The sequence below is a fragment of the Akebia trifoliata genome, chromosome 11 (assembly GCF_017979445.1).
Source record: "Akebia trifoliata isolate Shusen 1 chromosome 11, ASM1797944v1, whole genome shotgun sequence".
Classification (NCBI taxonomy): Eukaryota; Viridiplantae; Streptophyta; class Magnoliopsida; order Ranunculales; family Lardizabalaceae; genus Akebia; species Akebia trifoliata.
In genome coordinates, this window is record NC_141385.1 from 11,441,699 (window position 1) to 11,464,260 (window position 22,562).

The 22,562-nt window shown below is 35.5% G+C and overlaps 2 protein-coding genes and 1 pseudogene across 7 annotated transcripts; all 3 read right to left on the reverse strand.

Annotated features, from left to right (window-relative positions):
* Positions 1-822: 822 nt before the first annotated feature.
* Positions 823-6,507, reverse strand: LOC147390922 (RNA polymerase II transcriptional coactivator KELP-like; annotated as a pseudogene). Its single transcript, XR_015183133.1, has 3 exons — positions 5,207-6,507; positions 4,919-5,024; positions 823-1,629 (listed from the first exon to the last, which is right to left on the reverse strand). The product of XR_015183133.1 is annotated as an RNA polymerase II transcriptional coactivator KELP-like (transcript).
* Positions 6,508-6,712: 205 nt separating this feature from the next.
* Positions 6,713-10,777, reverse strand: LOC147390923 (uncharacterized). The gene is made up of 3 exons (XM_086459645.1): positions 10,482-10,777; positions 8,729-8,971; positions 6,713-7,018 (listed from the first exon to the last, which is right to left on the reverse strand). Exons 1-3 carry the CDS (start codon positions 10,730-10,732, stop codon positions 6,976-6,978), a joined length of 537 nt encoding a protein of 178 aa, XP_086315771.1. The 5' UTR covers positions 10,733-10,777; the 3' UTR covers positions 6,713-6,975.
* Positions 10,778-12,493: 1,716 nt separating this feature from the next.
* On the reverse strand, positions 12,494-22,558 carry LOC147390924 (Nuclear transport factor 2 (NTF2) family protein). 5 transcript variants are annotated; one of them, XR_015182888.1, is made up of 4 exons: positions 21,906-22,557; positions 18,039-18,235; positions 16,524-16,709; positions 13,081-13,218 (listed from the first exon to the last, which is right to left on the reverse strand). XR_015182888.1 is itself a non-coding variant. In XM_086458730.1 (4 exons), the coding sequence occupies exons 1-3, from the start codon at positions 22,305-22,307 to the stop codon at positions 16,560-16,562; spliced, it is 720 nt and encodes a 239-aa protein (XP_086314856.1). In that variant the 5' UTR covers positions 22,308-22,558; the 3' UTR covers positions 13,081-13,218; positions 16,524-16,559. The 5 variants fall into 5 exon arrangements, 3 of the variants coding, with proteins under 3 accessions (XP_086314854.1, XP_086314856.1, XP_086314855.1); XM_086458730.1 differs by having other exon boundaries at positions 16,524-16,680; positions 21,906-22,558; XM_086458729.1 differs by lacking the exon at positions 13,081-13,218 and adding an exon at positions 16,261-16,340 and having other exon boundaries at positions 16,524-16,680; positions 21,906-22,558.
* Positions 22,559-22,562: the final 4 nt, after the last annotated feature.

Here is a 22,562-nt window from a genome sequence, read left to right on the forward strand (position 1 = left end):
TTCACATCAGCAAAGTGTCAACAACAATCAATTTAGAAGAACTCAAAAATTTTAACTATAAAATATTAGTTTCTCATCCCTTTTAATATATCTGAATTTTTCAAGCACTTCATGAATCATGATTACCATTTCTTTAGATGATTTGTGATAGTGAATAATAAATGAAAAATGACGTACTTATAATTCAAAGATTTTAGATGTAACTTTCAATATGTTTTGACAATTTATATAAAAGGAATCATTAACACAAAGAACGATAAACTCATAATTTTCAAGATTTAAGTTGTAACATTTAATCAGAATGTCAATATTGTCATTATAATTTATAAATTTTGAAAAGATCCATCAAATGTCTAGTAAAAATGACGTTATGAAAATGTGTGAATCAATAGATTCAACAAGTAAACAAACAATAGCTTAGAAGAAAATAAAGTAAAGAGCTAGAAATTTTTAATAGAGGAAAATATAAATTAATTGTTATGTTTTCAAGTCTAATTGATTTCTTGAATTTTATCTTATAAACTCCTTATATAGATAATTTCAACATAACAACTTAAAAATATTCTAAGACACTTAAAAGTAATTTTCTAATCTATATATAACATATTACTAACCTTCTAATTCTATTAGAACTCAATTTTGACACTTAAAAATACTTCTAATTAAAGAATAATAATGAATTTAGACAAACAAATAGAAACTTCAAACCAAATTAGAGACTAAAAAGTTAGAAACTATATAAAATTGAAATTTCATAAATTTGAAATAAAAACTAACCTAACAACTTCTAAATAACTTAAAACTGAAATAACCTAAAGACATATGACTAAAATCAAAATTGGATTGAGTATTGACCCATCTGGGTCATCCCAAACCAGATTGAGTTGATCAGATTTGACTGAGTCAACTCTGTCTAAAAATTCCAGTTTCCTCGTGTAGTTGTCCTACATAATATTAAAAAAATAACAAAAAGGTATTTTTCAAAATGCCTAGAATGCATATATAATAATGGCAAAATTAACATATATCAACGAGTTTGGTAGGCCATTGATGACAATTTCATGCCGTTGTTTCTTTTGTTTTGGAGTAAGATGGGATTAGGCAGACCCCAACCAGAATGCTACTAAAGAAAAGAGTAATCCAAAGCAAGATCTTCATATACAGTAACATTTTGGGTTAGCATTGATAAGAAAGATTCTAAACGCGTCTTTGTTGTAAGTTTGTATCAGATGATCCACACTCACTGGACATAGAATAACTCCTGCAGCCAAACACACCTTTGAAGTTTCCCCAAAATGCAAAACAAGACCCCAAATTCGTTTTGAATGAGAAGAATCCTCTCAGACATGCTATATCTACAAATACAACAGTTCTACATAGTAGACATTTACAACAAAAACCCAAAACGCTAGCCCTTATGGATGTAACCCTAATCTATACCATTTGGCTTTGTTAGAACAACATTTTTGGGATTTGGTCATAGGTTTTTAATAAAGGAATCATTCTTCACAGGTTTCAAATTCAACATACTACCTCACTTCAACCTTGACTCCATCTTCTTGATAGCTTCCTCTATTGCAGGGACAGCATTCCTAAAGGCTGACCATTGTTCAATTGTCAAGCTTATACCTGAGGATACACAAGAGAAGCAAAGATTTAATTTAAAAACAGTATATAAATGCACAACAACAAGGGGAATGTGAGAAAAGGAGACAACTAACACTAGGATCCACTGTCATTCTCAAAAAAATAAAAAATAATATCAACGATGGGCATCGTGTTAAGACCCAAAGCAATGCTCCAAAAATACCTAGGCATTAATGGAGTGGAAAGTCTAAGTCTTAACTTAAGGATCATAGCATACCCCCATGCTTTAAGGACGATGCCCTTGTTGGCCCACTTTATGACGAGTCCCCACCCCACCCAGCCCCTTGGCCTTCTTTCCAAGTACCAGGTACCCATTTTTCTTTTCCATAAGCTGCCCCTTCCCAGACTAATTGCAGTGGCCTAGTATGGTGCATCCCTTCCATATCTCATACTATAGAGGAGCCCCCACTTTTTTTTCCATAATCACCTCCCCATGACTCAAACACTGTACGTGGGGTTGGCTCTGATAGCAAATGTTAATACCCAAACCAATGCTCGAAAAATACCTAGATGTGTATGGAATGGAAAGTAATCGCTTCCCCATGACTCAAACCCTAGACATGAAGTTGGCTCTAATACCAAATGTTAAGACCCAAACCAATGCTCCAAAAATACCTAGGCGTTAATGGAGTGGAAAGTTTAAGTATTAACCAAAGGATCGTAACACATTGTCAGGCCACAAATTAATGGAGGGGCAAAGATTTGGCTTGCCTAAATTAAAACCTATTGCATAGAATCTGGAGGAGATGGAACAGTGACCTGACAACAATCAATGGGCCATAAACAGAAAATCAAGCTAATCGGATGATCCTACAATCCGAAGAAAGACCATTTTTCCAGATAATTGATGGTCAAGGTGAAAGAGATTTTATCAGATGGTTATAATCATCCAATTGTGCTAATTTTGGGGCCTAGGAAGCCTCTCAGATGGAGCCTACTGATAAAAAGACCCCTGCCCTCCCTGATGAGCACCATGTTGTGCAACTTTAAGAATCACATCATAAGAAAGTCACATGAACTGATTAAATTTTCTAGCTGAAAAAAGTAAATGTGCAGACCAAATATCAAGTGTTAACTGACTGGATGTAAAGAAGAGCTATAATCCCATAATCGGGAATGAAACAACCAGGGCTTATTGCAGAAATCCCCGTTAAGAAAGTGATCCAAACCAAATGATTCAATCTCAAGAGATAACACAGAACATAATCTATAGGTACATGAGCATAATTTAATGAAAAAGAGAGAACCTAAACTTAATGTCTATTAAAATCCATCTAATTAACTAATTGGAACAAGGAATGAAAGCTAAACATGAATTCGATTGCTATGCTACCACCCAAAAAATCTAACTGCATAGGAAATAAATTAAGGATGTGTATGACTGCAGAAGAAACATTTGATCTGAAAAATCAATTTAACAGGGAAGTGATCATAAGAAAATGGGTTTCCTCAGAAAAAAAAAATGTTTGCCAGTGTGGAAAATGTCAAAAAGAGTTGATTTTGAGTTTTGGGGAGTGAGGTTAATCGTGAGAGAATAAAATTAGGATTTTCCACCCTAACGAGAAAATCATTTTCCCTAAGAGGGTTGAATCGTAGAATATTTTCCCATGAAAATGCGCAAGCAAGCATACACCTGCAAATTGAATTTTCCTGCCAATTTTCCCACACAAACATACAGACCGTAAGAGTTAGACCTCTTGCGAAGATCCCATGATTTTCTATTAAATTTCGAAACCATATCAGAACTCCCTTTATATAAAACAACAAGGAATACATAATACCTCTTACCTGAGAAACAAACTAAACTGCAGATTTTAAATGATAAGATCCCCAACCAAGTTTGTTATTTGATATTTCAACAAGGGTAGCTTCAATAAAAAGGCATCCAATCTGTTTTCCTTTTGAAACTATTTACCAAGTTTCCCACCTACCTCATCGTCTCTATGAAAAAATTGATCATATGATACCAATTGAATGAACCTAATTAGCCCCACTAGAACCGGTACCATCAACCCATTTTCTAGTCAAGAAGTCTTAAAAGATATTAGATAATTAATCTCTTAATTGTTGGATACCTACAACACTTGAAAAGGTTTTAAAAAGGGAAACCTATTTAAACGAGGAATGCAAGATTAGTTGCACTTAATATCAACCCTTGATCACATTGATTGAATGATTAATATTGTCAAAAACTTTCTACCATGCTATAAGTGGTCATCACCTGTCTGTGAAGTCTTCTATCATTGTCGTATCCCTCTCGGCTTTGAGTTTGTTGAAGCCAGAGGCCTACTAGATCAGATCTGCCATGATTTCTCCATAAGCATACAAAATAGGATCGTGTGCCTTGAACAAAGAACTCTAGTTGGAGAGTTGCTGGATAAAAAGAAAAGAGAAGATCTTGTGTGGAAGGCATGTAGGAGAATTATTATTTACAGGAAGGAGTAGAGGAACGAAAAAGATAGGAATAGGATTGATTCTATGATGTCATTTGAATGATCCTAAGTAACCCATCAAGATTCGAGAGCTGATCACATCAATCCATTTCTACTTTAGAGGCCATAAAGGATCCTGGCTGTGGTGGGTACGTAAATCAACAATATGTCTTTCGCCAATGGATGACAACTCAGTTCAGATCGATTGTTGTGCTTGTTTTTCCTGTCTCAACAGTAGCTCTCTCATCCCACGTCCTCTCAGTCTAATTAGATAATTAATTTTATTAATTATTAGATAAATTATAATAACACTCAAGATCTATTAAAACACAATTGCCACATTCTCTTAAACCACTCAAAAATGCCTATGCTTACCTCTGGTTTTGGTTTCGTGTACCACCATTATCCTATCCTAAATAACATCAATTCTCTATTAAAGGAAACCAATTCTTTAAGTTTGCATGTTTTCCACTATTACAATATTAAGAGAGAAACCATGACCTCTATATCATTTGAATCCTTGTAAAACAACAACAGAGGACCACAACCCGCTCATTAGAGGATGCCATGGTGAATTCTAAATTCAACAGATTATATAAGAAGACTGTTTCTAAAACTCTCAAGTTCTAAAAATGTTGGATGTTTGAATGAATTATAGAGCAATCCTCTCCCTTAAGAGATTATAGATCCGTAAGCTTGGTGCCAAATAATCTAATTTTTAATGAGTTTTAGTAATTAAGAAGCAAACATAGCTAAAACAATCCATCACACACTACACATTCAATCAGAATAGCCAAGAACACCAACTAACAAAATAAAAAAACAGAAAAGAATTATACCTTTATATGAAGGAATCTGCTTTCCATCTTTTTCGTAATATTCTCTTAGCGAAACCAACGTCTTCCCTCTAAAATCTTGAATCGTCACTTTTCTCTTGTTCGATAACTGTAACAAAATATCAAATGCATCAAAAATTGAAAAAAAAAAAAAAAAAAACTAGGGTTTACGACCTAGTACTAGTAGTATTCATGTCAGCTTCAAATCTCCCACACTTCAAAACATACTTTTTTTTTAACTTTTCTAGGGTTTCATCGTGATCCTTCAGAAAACTAGCTGACTTCACTCACCCTGCAAATGAGGAGATGGCCATCATCATCGAATTTTCTTTCAGTGGTACTCTTCTTCGTCGCCTCCGCTTCTACGGCTTCTCTGGTTTCTTCAGCTGGTAATGGTGGTGGTGTGATCTGAGCTTCATTCCATTGAGAGAAGGAACGATTCAACGACGTTTCTGACAAATTGTTTGCTATCTGAGATTGAGAGATCAAGTCCAAGATTCTCTGCAGCCATGTTTCGGACCTTGAACTCGGTCATGGCGGTCATATCTGCGTTCTTCAAGATCTCAATCACTGTTTCTTCGAGTTTTTGCTTAGTTTCTTCTTCCATTTCTGAATTCTGATCAAAATTGAAGAACAGAGAGCAACGAAGGAAGCTATTATGCGCCCTTCAAAATCATTTGCTGCACTAACGTGCGCACTAGTTTGAACTGGCTAACTTTCCCGCGCTCTTGGTAGATTATATAATAGAGCTAAGGTTTATCATCCTCGATGCCACGTACTAAGCTGGATACCGCAAAATTGGTGGACTTGCGTCATCTGTTGGAATGATCAATCACTTGTATCACCAATTCGGTGGGGCCCACCAAGAATGAGGGATGGATCTCTCTACATTCTAAGCTTGACACAATCCATATTATGGTTTTAAAACTCGATTTTGTGTCTCATTCGTCCATGCCAGATATCGAATCGTCTCAAACGAGTTTCCGATACATTTGAGATGTCTCGTTAAAAGATGAGATAAATGAATTTGGGTTTTTAAATCTCATCTTAAAAATTGACTTGTCTGTTCGTCTCATCCATGCTTAATACCGAGACGACTTGGACGATGGGTATTGGTCTCAAATAAGTTTTGAAACTATGATCCAGATTAGCGATGGCCGATGAGCATCGGAGCTATAGTATATTTTTATGTTTTATAAAGAGAGCTACTATTGCCACACCAATTCTTATACAAATCACCAAAAAAATTTGCACACAGTTGGTGTGGCGTTAGTAACACTTGGTGTGGCAATAGGAAGTCTCTTAAAAATTCTTGAGTTGACTCGAACTTGGATGAGTCTACTCAGTTTTCTGGAATTTTATCTAACTCTTAAGGAAACTTGTCTGAACCAAGTTGTCGAGGCAACTCAAAAACTTGGTGGAATCAACCCAAAAATTGGCCATGGAATGAGGTTAGAATTAGGTTTAGTTTATGCGCTATTTCTTAACAAAATAGAAATATAATTCTATATCAAATATACAGTCTTTAAGTATATGTAAGGCGGTGGTGAGCCCTTTAACCCCAAGGGGTTGGCCTAATGGCAAGTCGAGCCTTGATAAGCTCCTCTGGAGAGGTAGTTCAAGTGTTCAAAATCCCACGAAACAATGAATTATTTGGGGTTGACTGAGTGAATCCTGTTCCTCCATTTAATTCTGTTTTAAGAAAATATATAGATATCGAAGCGCAGAATCACTCGTAAACAAATGAGACCTTTCATATATAATTTATATTACCTTCTTCAATGGCTCTTTAAGTGATGGTAACAAATATAAGGAACTCTGTAAATAGTCTCCAATTTCAAGTCCCATTACAGATCATAAAATACAAACATACCCATCTGCACATACTTCTTGAGAAATTAAGAGTGACCGAAGAATGCTTGTGGGTTTTTTTCTTTTTTTCCCTATTTATAATAATTACCCACGTTCACATGGTTGCAACATTTCGCACTCTCCAACCAAACAATGAGTTCAGCGTTCACTGGATTAATATGCTGATAGACGATTTCCTTGCTGTAATTTTACCGTTTGAATCTCCTGGGGCTTGAGCTTTGACTTTTCTTGCTGCATGAATTAAAGTGATTAATTTTAATTCAATATAAAGTAGAAGTAAAGAACTCAGATTCCAAATGAAACAAATTCAAATTCGACAAGAATCTTCTGATTCGAGGAAGATGTCTTGTTCTTAAGGATTCATATTGTGATTAGATCCGCATATGTTTGGCATACAGAATAATCTTCTCCTTTGAGAATAATAAAAAACGAAAAGTGTTCAATTGGACCATGAACACTTTTCTTCTCTTTAATTCTTATCTTTACGATGGGTTTGATTGGAATAACATAAAAGTGGGAATATTTGGTGTTCATAATTGGGTAGATATAATATTGTAGAATAACAAATGAAACATTTTCAAACAGAGTAATCATCTACAATTGTGTTTCGTGAACTCATGAGAACAAAAGTCAATTTGGAGAGTTTTTAGTAAAGGACGTGATAGGGAATAATGATGTCGGACGAGGGAAATTTAGAAGTACAAAAGTTTATAAAAGAATGAAGAACAGTGAAGTCAACGAAAATGAATAAAGTGCTCAATAAGTACTATAATTAACAATCTCTAAGTAATGAATAAAGCATTTGTTGTTGAAGTCAAGTTAGTCCCTTTCTTGGAGAGAAGACTCTTCTTCTGCTACAAGGGCTTCTGTTGAAGTCTGGAAATATTTGTGCCGACAAAAAAGATAGGTTAGCAATGCAAGATGTCTTGTTTTCTGTGTCAGCTAGGCGAGGAATTGTAATCCTTAAGCACCAGTTCTTATTTGGGGCATGGGGGTTTGCGTCTTGGAGTCAAAAACCACGTTACTTAAGACTTTAAATAAAATACAGGCTTATCTGGGGACCGAGTAAATTATATGCAACTAGATTAGACTACTAATAGTATTACACGCAAAAATATATATATGTATCACAACCTTAGACCTTGGATTGTGGCCATTGGAACTAAGAAAGAAAATAGAACTGAAATTATGAACCAAACAGAATTTTCAAATTCAAAAATTCAAGAGTCAAATTAGAACACTTGAATTTAGGTGGTCCCAAAGATATAAGAGACATCTCTAAATCACTAAATGTGTTACATGCCATAAATAATTGGCAGCAGGGACATACCCATGTAAATGTTAAAGCCAACTCCAACATCAAATGCAAAACTTTATTTGAGTAGAAGTCTGACGGAAAAAAATCTTTTCAACTCAATCAAATTCATTCGTCAAAAGAAACTTCTTTTACATACAGTATGATCTGTTTTTATGGTCTTTCAGTACTAAGCTTTCCTCATCTACATAAACACCAATTCATTCGTCAAAAGAAACTTCTTTTACATACAGTATGATCTGTTTTTATGGTCTTTCAGTACTAAGCTTTCCTCATCTACATAAACACCATAATGGAGATCAAGAAATCTCCCACTTACTAATCTTATACAAAAATTTCTCACCATCAGATCCCCTGAAACTAATTATGTTTGTTGGAGTTCTTTTTATAAGTCTTGCCCAATTCTTATTGAAGCTTTTTTGTAAATTTTGTACATGTTCTTGGTGTATTGTGGAAAGGATACACCTACACAAAACTCATTTGTTGAAAACTAACAGCACTCAACATTCAAGAGCACTTCGATCATTTCCACTAAAACAATCGATACAATATCAAACTGGATAACTGAAAATATTATTTCAACTTAAAGAAAAGATAAGGAAAAAAAATGCATTATAAAGTTCTACCTTGATTGAACCTCATCAGTGCTAACCATTGATACTTCCCTCTCCCCTCTTCCCCAAGCAACCTCATCCATGCTTTGCCCACGCCGCCTGTATCTTCCACCAGATTCCACAAACCCTGGGCAGGGCCTGAAGGCTTTTATAGGCCACCAACCAAAGCCAGGAACTGTTGCTATCCCACCTTGAATCCTCCCTTCACCATTACAACCGTTCTCCAGCTTCTCTCTCCCACAAGCCTTACACCCACTATAAACAAATCCTTTTTATAATGAATAGAAATTTACATTCTTAGTCTTATCACTTGTCCATTACAAAAGGGAAAAAAAGAAAGTTATCTTCCAAAGTATTAAAAAAATGTATTATATCAAAATTAAATCCTTCCCATTCACACAAGTCCCATCAATTTACAAGCATACAACGAAATAAATGATGTTGATGAGTTATGAGTAGCCCACAAAGTAAATCAAAGTTATTGAAAAATAAATTAAATCTACTCAAAAGAATCTCTTTAGCAAAATCAAACTAATGGGAAAAAAAAATAGAGAACTTTGATTGTCCATACTTTATGGAGTTAAATGTTGGACAGTAGAGAAAAAACATGTTCATAGAATATGATTAGTAGGGATGAGGATGTTGAGATGCATGAGAGGAAGACAAAGAAAGATAAAATCATAAATGGGTACAATCAAGGCAACTTAAAAAATACATAAAATAGGTAATTAGATAAAGGAAAGTCAACTAATGGTACCATTACCAATGAGGAGTGCTGTGATGCAAGTTGAAAGCTCAAAAAAGGTGAACGAAGGGTTGAAAAATAACATGGATGGAGATAGTAAGAAAAGAATGGAAATGTGCCCCCTAACTACCAGAAACAATTCAAGATAGAATTGAGTGGAAAAATAAGATTCATGTTATGGACACAAATATTTGGGATAAGACATAGACTTGATGACAACGAGAAACTAGAATCAAAATATTCCTTTCAATATCAAACAACTGAAATCAAATATTTTTATCCAAAGTCAAAACAGTAACTACTTCAAGAATTGTCCATTTAACTCCCAAGAAAATAATGCATTGTTTTATAAATTAAAAAAAAATGTCAAGAATCTCTCCCCCAGTGATGGAATCCACATGCCTAACAGACCAGTATCAACTGAAGTCGTTTCTATGGAGATCACTTCAAGACAAGTCCAACGCAATTGATGGCTTGTCAATTCGAGTTCTGTGGAAGAAATAATGAGCTATGATTGGCCTCAACTCTCTCTCTTCCCCAGTTTTTTTTTTCTATTGATACAAATATGTTGTCCTTTTGATATAAATCTGTTCAAATTCAAATACAGCCAAGTAATACTCATAATCAATCCAATAGACAACAAGAGAACAATAAACATACCCAAAAAAAAAATGTATCTCCTCCTTTAGAAAGCAAAAAAAAAAAAAAAAGACATTTTTATATTCGTAATTGAGAAAGAATAATCCACTTGGTTATCAAATGAAATCATGGGTGGCACTTCAATCTTTCACAAAAAATCCCAAACACTCCATTTTTGTGCCGAATCCATTGAATTTAAGTGAATTTTGGCTATCCAGTAATGAAATGTAATTCTCAGACTACCCAATATTTAAAAAAGTAAATTATGCTGAAATTGGTTAGAATAAATTGAGCTAACATAACTAACAAGACCCACCAAAATAAAGAAATAGTTGATCGAAATAGGAAATAAAAAAGGGAAGAAAACCAGATGGAATAAACCTTAGAGGAAGTTGTACCGCGTCTTCAATGGAGGATTCATCTAATGAAGGAGAAGGAGGGGAGTCTTCTTCAAGTAAAGAAGCCGAAAGAGGAGAGCAGAGAGGGATCGGTTTGTTAGCTTTAATAATAATAATTGGTGCTCTTGCGATGAAGGTTGTTGATGGGACTTTTGACCATCTTCTGCTGCTGCAATGGAGACGTTGAAAGTGGAGAGACTGTGTAGGGTATTGAATTGGGACAAGGGTTGCCATTGAAATCTCTCTCTCTCTGAGAAAAATTGGATAAAATCCAACTGTATAGTTCTACGGCTAGAAAATTTTTGACAGATAGGTTCACCCGAGTCCTAGTTGACTCAACTGTATTTTAGTTCTACGGCTAGAAAATTTTTGACAGAAAGGTTCACCCGAGTCCTAGTTGACTCAAACGAACCGACTTCACTCGGACGAGTCAAATCATCTCATCACCGGTTTAAGTGTACACAAATATTCTTTAAAAAAATTATTATTTTATTTTCATTAAAAATTACGGGTACATTAGTAAGACCCCTTGCAAAATAGGTGAAATTATGGTTACCCCTGTGAAATGCAAGATTAGGTCTGCCCTAGACTTTTGTTGACCCATAATATCCCTTAACAATGTTTATTTTAAAACGTCATTTATTTATTTTTTTAAATCAAAAACACTTTTGTTGTTGTGATTTTACTAAAACGTCATTTATTATACTTCCCCTTTTAAAAAAAATGAAATTATCTTTGCTGTTGGATTGAACCCAAAACCCTAAATTCATCTTCTTCAAGAGGATGAAGATGAACGAGGGTTCTCCATCATTTGACCATGAATAATCCAAAGATTAGGTGAGTTTGAAACTGAAAAGAGGGTTTTCCATCTTTGTTTGAAAACTCTATCATTTAAGAAGAAGATTTACCATTAACGAATCATATTTTCATTTGATTTTCTTTAAGATACAACTTTTGATATAATGGATGAAGGTGAGAAGGCTCAAATGAGTTATTTCGACTTTTTTCAAGATCATGAGCTTCATTTTATTTGATAAAATGATAGAAAGAGAGCATATATATTCTGCCATGACAATAGGGGATAACACTAACAAATATATTTACAAAAGGGGGTTTAACTAATTTTTGTTTCTTCTTACTTATAACCAATAGCTTGAGCGTTTTGTATGAGGATTTACATAAAGGAGCATATCTATTTCTTCTTACTTTACCCATTCGTCTCAACAATAAAGAATAGTGATGAAGAAGATGAATAATTGTGCGTATTTTGGACCTTTAACAATCTCTGTTAACGGAGAACTTGACTCGGTCAACGAAAGTCTAAAGGACAGACCACATCTTGCATTTTGAGGGGGGTGGGGATTCACCATAATATTGCCCATTTCCAGATGGTAATACAAATTTAGCCAAAAAATAATAATATCATCATTGCTTTATGGTATCTTTGGAAATACTTTTTCTCATATACTTCAAAATACTTTTGAATAACAAGAAGAAAATCCTTTTTTAAGAATATTTATGAAAAAAATATTATTGGGGTATTTAATAATATTAAAAAAATTATAATCTATCAAAATAAGAAATCTAATGGTTGGATTAAAAAAATTTATATTTTTTTCACCATTAAATTTAAATTTTAAATTCAGAAATTTAGTGGCCATCCATTTTCAAATTCTTAGATCAGTCCAAGAAAAATCAAACATTTTTTGAATTTTTTTTTCAAATTAAGTTAGACCACGAATCATGTACCGCAGATAAGTTTGTTTTAGACAATCATATGATTCTAGCCATCTGATGAATAGATTTTTTTTTTTAGTTTTTTTCTGTCTACATTTATTAGGACAATTTGAACCATTCAAATTAGCATAAAAGATATAGAACTGAGGCCACTCATCCAGACTGGTTTTAGGGTCCTTGTGTTCGCAAGTTTTGGGCTTAAACGACCAATGCAGAATTGAAAAAAGCCTTCTGCACCCACCCACCCCCACAATCATAAGATGGGCTGAACCAACGGGCAGCCCGGCCCATAATATTCTGACCCAAATCCATGCTCTTAACTTATTAGAGTACATGCAACAACATTCATAGACTCTCATTGTACATCCTTAACTGGGCTCTGAAGGTCTTCATCCTCTTGTTTCATCTGAATTATGTGATGATCAAGCTTCAAACAGATTCAACCATAAACCCAAAACTAAAAAAAAAGACAGAAGAACTGCTGCATCAAAATAGACATCTATACATCACTTAGATGGCAATTAAAGGTAAGAGACAGATGATGAACAAAACCCAGGTTGGAGGTAAAACCCAAGAAGATAAAAAGAAAACGATTTCTGTACTAAAGACCAAAGTTGAGATGAAAATAAGGTGAAATTTCTGGGCATGACCTACTTCCGGACAACAACGAATGATGATGTATTTGCTTTATCTTGTCGACTTCTCCTTTTTTTTATAATTTCTTCTACCCAAACACATTTTGGTGCTCGAGCTCTACATCAATGAGCATCACAGATCTGTGATGATGAACCATGTACCACTGCCCATTATGGAGCTCGTAGACATTGGTTACATTGAATGGTCCAGTCTCCATGTCAACATAGGTTTTCATGGTCACCCAAGCCATGTCGGTCAGCACCCGAGCTCGCACATCACGAACCTGAAATGCAACCTCTTGCCCCCAACTAAATAAGACTTGCCAGCTCTGCATAACTGCATCATACCTGTAGAAAAGAAACCACGTAAAAATCAAAACATAACCATTTCCATTGTGTTTGTGCTCCAAACACGTAAAAATCAAAACTAAATTCCCTATCTATTATCTAACTAAACTAGTAGTTAGCCTGTTGGATCACACAAGCTTATGTCCTATATTGGTAGTTTGCAGAAGTGTTAGAAGACACCTCTCTAGTTGGACCTTTTCATGAAGGCAAGATGGGGTCACACAGACCCTTTTTTTATAAGTATAAAATATCATTAAAAAGAGGAACAAGAAAGGAGGCTCAGATAGTCCCCCATACAAGAGAGGGAAACAAACAAAGACAAAAGCACAACAAGCAGAGCTAAGAGTTACAAAGAGAATCCCATCTGAAAACAAAGTCCTAAAAGGTACTGCACTCAAAATGGTTGCTAAGCTTTGGACCAAAAGTATAGGAGGCCCAAAATCTCCAAGAACATAGTGCGGGACAAACTTTCCTTTCTCTGGAAATCCCTGCTGTTCCTTTCCTTCCAAAGACCCCAAGCCATGGCAAAAGGAAGGATCGTCCATAAGTTTCTTCTTCTGAGAGAGAAGATATTGTAGTTCCACCCTTCCAAAAGAGAAAAGAAAGAATACGGAAAAACAAGGACATCCAAATATTTCAGGAAAAAGGACAATGAATTAAGATATGATTCACCGATTTGCCATTACTCGTACACAAATAATAGAAGTTTGGAGTATCTCCAACCCCTAGATATTAAATTATCCAAAGTAAGGATTCTTCCTAAAAAACCAAGCCACACAAAAAATGATACCTTGGACGGAACAAGACTAAACCAAATGACGGAAGCCAAGAAAGAAACTTCAAAATGAGGGAGCAAACACTTGAAAAAAGAGCGAACCGAAAATCACTTGTCCTTAGCCTTGAACCATTCCCTCTTGTCCTAGTCGTTCTGCCCAAAATGATAAGAATTCAGGAGAACAAGAAGAGATGTAACCTTCGTTATCTCCCAATCAATGAAACTCCTCCAAAAACCCAGATCCCAAGACGGAGTGCTTTCGTTTCTAGCCAGACAATCCTTAACTTAGCAGTTTCTTTTCATAGAACCAGCGTACAAAGAAGGGTATTGAGTTGACAAAGACGAGTCACCACATCAAGTGTCCTCCCAAAATCTAACCTTCTCCCTCGACCCCACTCTATATCTCATCCATCTCTCGAAAAGATCAACGCCCTTTAAGATCCCCTTCCACACATTACAGCCATAAGTACCCGTAGCCTCGCCGCTAAACCAACCAAATTTCTTCTCCCCATACTTAGCCCGAACTACTCTCCTCCACAAGCTACCCCTCTCTCGTCCTCAAACCTCCAAAGCCACTTACCTAAGAGAGTTTTATTTGTTAACCTCGAGTCTCTAATTCTCAAACCACTATTTCTCTTGGGAGTGCACACTAATTTCCAGTTCACAAGATACTTCCTACACCCATGCTTGACGTTCCACCAGATATTCTTCACTAGTCTTTCAAGGCGAACTTCCACTGACTTTGGCAAGGAGAAAAGAGAAAGAAAGTAAATTGGGATACTAGACAAAGTACTTTTGATCAACGTTACGTTTCCTCCTTTTGAAAGATATCTAGCCTTCCACAAGCTCAATCTCTTTTCCAACCTCTCAACAACTTCATCCCAAATTCTCTTACTACTATAAGGGGCCCCCCTAGAGGTAATCCCAAGTAGGACGAGAGAAGTGTATCACAGCTGCAATCCTTCAAGCTAATATGAACAAAATAAGGTCTTCTCCGTAGTGGATCATTCAGCAAAATATATTAAACATATTGGGGTATCAAGAAGGAACCCTCTTAGTGAAATATTTGGGGCTTGCACTACTGAAAGGGGCAACAATCTAGGACTCGTAAAAAAAGACAACTCCAATAAGTTGGAAAAAAAAGAAATATACTCAATAAAAGAGACTCAGCAGCTATCACCCAGACAAGTGTGGGCCAAGGTCTCTAAAAATCAATCCTTACGAGTCAGTTGGCTTCAATAAACACTTTTCAGAAAAGAAAATACCTCATAACTGTTCTTGATAATCATGGAGGAAACTCCTAAAATCCTGAGAACAGGCCAAAGATATAGTGCTTCACATAATAGGAAGTGGAGTAAACACATCTATGGCAACATTTTAAGGAGATTGTGTTATGCTGTAGCAAGCATTTGAAGCACAAAAACTAATTGGATTATGGCTAATTTTTGAAGGCACGGGCAATTGGCTAATGAAGTAAAGAGGCTGTTTTCATGCCAAGTTCTACCTCACATTTGGACCAGCAAAATAGCTGTACTTTTCAAAAGAATTGTCATCCAGCTGCTGCTCTCGTTGCTAAGATAGTGAATGACACACAATTTCAGTTTGTCAATTAAGGTGGAAAAAGTTGAAGAGAAACCAATATAAAAGGGATATTCTTGCACTTGGTGGATGCTAAACAATCAATGGATTGATGAGGGAAGATCTTTGTGATGGAGGCATTCTAAGGGGACCATAACAGAGCTCCTCAAGTAACATTTGCAGGATACACAAAGCCATATCAGTCCCCTTTTTGGAAATCTTTGTGATGGAGAAAAGGCTTTGAATTGCTGAAAGTCTAAACATCAGAAAGATCCAAGTAACCCCCTCCCTGCATAACCAGAAGATTGTTTCAGTCCATTGAATGCATTAAAGCAAACTTTCAAGAGATCATCACCACACATAAGTCACAGGTGAAACCAGTGGAGCTTCCGATCATCTTGCATTGTTTTGTACTTCTTCTGGGTTTACTTTGCTGCAACTTCACCAGTTTCCTGATGAGCTTTGGTCAATCAAAAATGAGGATCAATCATAGAAAAATATATGAACTAATCCGAATGACAAAGTCCACATTTTGTTCCTGGTCCAAAACACTGTCACAGCTTTCCACGCCACTTAACTCACGAACTAAACCTAGAAACCAGGCACTTGACATCCATTACCATCAAATGACTCCCAACTTCCAAACTGAACTAAGGTAAGAGCTATACCACTAAGTCAATAGAAGGAATTCTTACCAACTATCCAGGATGCCATGCCACCTTAACCTCATCTCCTCACCAACTATCCTCCTTGCTTCCACCATAACTACCTTCAATTTGACAAATACTTGATTGTTTATATGGTTTATCATCTCAAATTATTGAAATTTGCATGTTTCAAGAAACACAATGATCAAACATACAGTGTAAGTTGCCCTCTGAGGATTATGTCTTACCGCTCATCGGTTTCATTCAGACAACAATGACACTCATGTTAGGAAAGAATAGATTACCTTGGAAATGTCTCTATAACCTCGACAACGTCCAATCTATCCCCCACATACATAAGCTTCATTCTTTGATAAACTGAAATCTTTTCTCAAAATGCATATTCCAACAGGCAATCTTTCTCCCAAACCAGGTCCTTGGAATTTATTACTGTTAACTTCCCTGTACCCAGTGTGACATTATATACATCACTGTAACAGAATCAATGCTGCTGCTTTGTGAACATTAGAATCTTGCACAAATTCTAGGCACAATAATTCATAAATTCATTTGGCACACAAGCTACTCTCAATTTTGGAGTGTACAAAGGGACATGGCATGAGGATCAAATCACCTTATGTAATAATACATTGTAATCACTATAATAGTTAATATAATATAAACATTAAAAAAAAAAAAAAAATTGAATGATGCAAGATCTGATATCACTTAGCATTATTACTCAAATTCTAGTCTAGCAGAAAGAAAACAAGCATGAAAAAACCCAGCATAAATTTGGAGTTGGGCCAACAGTGTTCCGATCCTTCAACTGGCTCTTTTAATGGTTTCTCTTTTTTGTTTTTTTTTTTGTTTTTTGATAAGTAAATGCTAATTGTATATTAAAAAAAAGAGTGGTCAAGACGACCAACAAGAGTACAAACAGAAACTTAAAAACCAGTTACAGAGAATCTAAACCACATACCCACTCCCATCTCCTCATGAAGTCTTCGAAGAAGACTACATTAAATTCTTTAAAAGCTTTAGACCAAAAACAAAAAAAAACAAAAAACAAAAAAACCAGAAAACCCAAAATTGACACAATAAAAACTTGGATCTCAAGCTCTTTCTCCTCAAACACATGGCAGTTCCTCTCCTTCCAAATACCCCAACAAACCGCGATAGGAATGAACGACCAAAGAGTTTTCTTTGCCAGTTTGAAAGAAGAATCAAGGGATGCACATCTAAAAGAGGCAGCACACCGACTTAGGAAGGCAAGCCGAGACACCAAATAACATGTAGATGAAACTCCAAATTCGACAAGCCATACCGCAATAAATGTTTCTTGAGACCCAGAAGTTCCAAAAATAAATGTTTTCAAATCTAAAGCCTATGTTATTTCAGCGACAATCAATAAGAACCTCTAAAACTACCAAAATGGATGATGCGAAGTTTAAAGCCTATGGCAAAAAAAAAAAAAAAATTTGAGGAGACCTGCCAAAGGAGAACACCCTATTGCCTTATGATGGAATCCCATGTAAACACGACTCAATAAGTATTCCCTTTGACCGATCGCCCTACCAAAGTATTTCTCTAAGCAGTGCATATTAAGTTTTCAGTAGCACTAAAGAGAAACAGTTCTAAAAGACAACAAGCATCATACAACCTTTCTAGCATCAAGCTAAACTAAATGATAAACTTGTAGTTTATGTTAGAAGGTTATAGCAGTAAAACCTGATGAAAAGTGACGCAGTAATAAGCTATGATATCCAGAGTTTTGATTTTCAAAAGAAAGAAAGTAGTAGAACTTAGAAGCACCATACCCTGTAAAAAGCTCTCCAGAGGCATGAACACACTTCACATAGTCTGCCCGAAGCCAAAAATGACTCATTGCTGGAAATGACTTCTCTCTGATGATGTTATAGAACTCTGCATTGACATTCACAACAGCTCTTGTAGCAGCATAATATGCCTTCCACCCATTAATTGGGGTGACACTCTCTTGTTCCACAGTGAAGTCCTAGAAAAAAAAATGATAAAAAATAAACGCTAAATTTTATGTACACCCAAAGGCTAATTAAATAAATTTCAAATGACTACCATCTGGAATGTAAAAAAACAAAAGAAATATCATTGCATGTTATGCCGTGCTATTTTGCAAACACGAACTCCTCAGAGAAATAAATTTTTAAATAAGGCACTGAAACATGCTGACTAGTTGGGATAAGGCATTATGATGATCATGGTTATGAGAAACCGAAACAGTATACCTTGTATATGTCAAATTACAAATCATGGTGTAGCACAAAACCAGATTACTTTTTTCCAGTCTTCAACTACCCTTTACGGCAGGTAATAAGCATTTAAACACAATTCTGTAGCGTGACAGATCACACTGCTGGTTCAACCATGAAAGATGTTTGAAATATTTGACAAGCAATGAAATGCTAGTAAAATAGGAATTTTTCCAATCATTGTTATTCTAAATTAGAGTGCAGAGAATAGATGTCATACTTTAAGAGTTGCGTGATGCAGCCAAGTGAAATCCCAAAAAAAGAAAAAAAAAAGTGTTGATATCCCAAGAATAGTTTATCTCCAACATGAACCTATCTGGAATATTGATTCACAAACTTTCTTACCAACCTCCACATGGTATCGAGGGGCATAGTAATTAAATGCTTATGAAATAAATTTATCCAACAGATAATCTATGCACCATAGGTCCTTCTTGATTAAGTCATGTATGCCTACAAGCACTCTACAACCATCCTCTTGAGATGACAACAGATGCTAAATTTGTTCTTTAAAAAAAGGTCCTAAACTGTACCTATTACATACCAAAAAAAAAAAAAATGAATAAAAGAGAACTTTTAATGAGACCATAAATGACAAGTGGAAAGTTTTCAAGAAGAGAGATCCCTCAATAAGAGTGGTAAGGATTCAAAAATATAGATCCCTCTATACAGATAATCTCTATTTACATAGCTTTTATAGTAGCAGCTACAACTTTGTTTTTTAAGTAAACAGCTACACCTTTCACATCAAATGAGTAAAAAGAAAAATAGAACCTCTTCCGAACTTTCACATATGGTCAAAGACATTTTTCACTCCCCGCAAACCCTCCACCTTGTTGATTACTATACCAAGCTATATTCGGAACCATTCATTTGGTTCCCTTTCATGTCTCTATTCCACGTGTTTTGGGTTTTTCAAAGGTCAGTTTTAACTCTTTTCAGATCGGAAATGTTTGATTTTTCTTGGTAGCAAAGGATCTTATGGTCATTTGGTCCCTTTTTCCCTTTGTTGGGGCTTAGGGAAGGAGCATGATAGTAAGGTTTTCAAGCGGGGAGGTGCATTCTGTTAGCAAGGTTATCATCTCAATTTTGGGAATTATCTTTGATTGGTGCAAAGCCTTAGATAGGTTTAAATTGGGAAGGTACATTTAAGGAGTGAGTGGTTATCTATGTTGTCTTCCCCTATTGCTTATTATTTTTTTCTTCTTAAATAGAATGTAGGTTTTTGCTATCTCCTTTATTTCTTCATTGATAATTGATAAAAGTTTAAAAACGTATCAAAAAAAATATTCAAAACCATTTCTTGGTAGATCAATTTGGGATAACCTTATGTTTCATATTATTTCAGAGGAAAATGTTATGGTTGGATAAAACAATTGAGGAGGAAGTTCTCATAGCGGTAGAGGAATTATTGAGCGAAAAAGTCCCAACCCAGATGGATTCACAATCACCTTCTTTCAAAGTGTTAATGGGTAATGGGTCCCTAGTAAGATATTTCAAAAGTTAGAAGGTTTAGGTAAGAAAATTCTCTCTCCCCTTTCTTATTGGCTATGGTGGAGGAAGGCCTAAGTAAAACGGTTTCGAGAGCTTTGGGAGTAAGCTTTATAGGGAGTTTTTCACTGGCAAAAGGGTAACCCAAGTTTAAGGATTCCACGTTTAAAATTTGCAACTGGCGCATTGTTTCTTGTCAATTCATCAATTTGCCAATGAGGACCCAAAATAGTTATTATTTGCTGTTTTGAAGCAGTTTCCAATTTAACCACTAATCTTCAAAAGAGTAAGATATTTGCAGTATGGGCTATCAACATCATCCAAAGTCTAGCACATATGCTACCATCCACATATAACAGACTCCCTTAAGGATCAAAGAAAGCTAAATTAAAAGTGGTTTGGGACCCCGTGAACAAATGAGTTCACAAGTTAGCCAGGTCAAAAGCTAGATAATTATCTAGAAAATTGGTCTTAATTAAGAGACCGAGAAAGTCTTGAGATTTATTCTAAGTCCATATCTTAGATGCAATGCCTATGGTAAAAATGATGGAGAAGCATATTAGGTACTTATGGAATGATCACATGGTGCACTAGAAAGAAAGAAGAGAGAAAAAAAAAAAAATTTGAATTAGGCATTAGAAGTACCAAGGAATTTAGGTCTCCTTCAATCAATTTAGTGTGGATTGGATCTTACCCAATCTCTTCAGGAATTCAGTAAAATTTGGTATATTGCCACCATCTCATCTAGAGGTCGTATCTTATGAGATTGCTCTTGCTTGCCATATGATGAGGAATTTAGATGGGATTTGATCATTGGTAGGCGATTCTAGTTGTACCTCACTTTTTTATCATTTTCTCTTTACTTCATTCCAGGCTCTGGGGATCAATTCGACCTCGGATACCATCTGTGGCACCTACTGACCATGCCACTAACAAAAGATATTTTGTTCATCGGTAGACGTTGGGGTCATTAGGCACTCTGTAATTTCTCTCCTTTTTCTATACAATTTTTACACCTATTCAAAAAAGAAGACTCGGTTAACATGGTTCGAGTCACCTGATGGAATTAAAAGTTCTCAACTTTCATTATGCTTTATATAGGAATTAACTCTCAGTTATAATTTTCCAAATATGTCATGATACTCAACATCAGAACCTATTATTGATGTAGGGCGATGAGGGAAGAAGGGGAAAATAGGGGGGGTAGGGAATTTGGGTAAGGATTTGGAAAAAAAAGGGGGGGGGTTTCAAAATCCCAATTGGCTATTGAAATGCAAAAAAGCAAACTTTTATAAATTACAATATTTTCAATAATGTAAAAGAAAGGATTAAAGGTTACGATAATAGGAAAGGATTAAGGATTGAGGAAAAGGTTAAAGGTTGCTCAAAAGGTTTTCAAGAATTCAAAAAAGGGATTTCAAGAATTCAAGAACAAGGAATGAAAAGAAAATCAAGAAAAAACAAAAGATTAAAAAAGAATTAAAGAAATTGATTTCTGAGTTAGAGTGAAGAGAATAGATGTCATACTTTAAGAGTTACGTGATGCAGAAAAGAGAAATAGGGTTTTTTTTAGTTCTCTCTCGATTTCTTTAATTCTCTCTGTAATTTATATCCATTTTGAAGTGAGTCCAAGAATTTCAAACCACATATAGTCTGCGACTCTGTATAATCTAAAATGTAGGAACAAATTCTCTCGTTCTTTATTTTTCTGAAACAAACATGTAAAAAATTTCAAAACTTTGGTGTCAAAATTTTCAAATGGCACACTAATGTCCAAAGATCCACAAATTAATTCACAAAATATAGCTACCGTTCCATCACACAAAATTTAACCAAGAATTCCACAAAACACATATAAACCATAAAATCAGCACAAATCCAATAAACAAAAGTATCAAAATTTACCTTGCGATACAGCACTTTCCATGCATTATCGTCATTCGCAGCCTTCCGCATCCAAGAATTCGTCATAGAAAGACGACAGAGGCTCGGATAGTCCAAGTAACTCAAAGCGTGGGTCATTATCTCTGGCACCAACTGCTCCATCATCGAAGCCCCTGTTTGTTTCTCGACGAGAACAGGCATCCCCTCGTGCTTCTCTCCTGCACAACCGTTCGCGTAAGCTCCACACAAACAACAACACACACAAGATTTATTATTCTTCGATTTCGATTTCCCAAAAACAGTCAACAATGATGACGATCGAAAGATCCAAAAAGCAAAGAAACAACAGAATGCAGTGGTGATCCAAGCTACGTAAAAAGATAGAGAGGAGTAATCTCCAGAGAAATAAGAGGTTGTCTCCATTTACAAGACATCAAAACCTCGAAGAACATGGAAACCCTAGATTGAACGAAAGATACTAAATCAAGTTGCAAAGATTTTCATCAACAAAAACTAGGGTTAGCGTTTAATCTTTATTTCTCTTTTTCTCTGTCAATCTTGTTTTCTTGATCCGAGACAAATGGAGGGGTTTTAGAGTAAATGTTTGCTGTGTCGAGGAGAGGTGAAAGAGGGAAGACGAGAGAAGGGCCAGTTTTTTTTTCCACAATTTCCATTAGA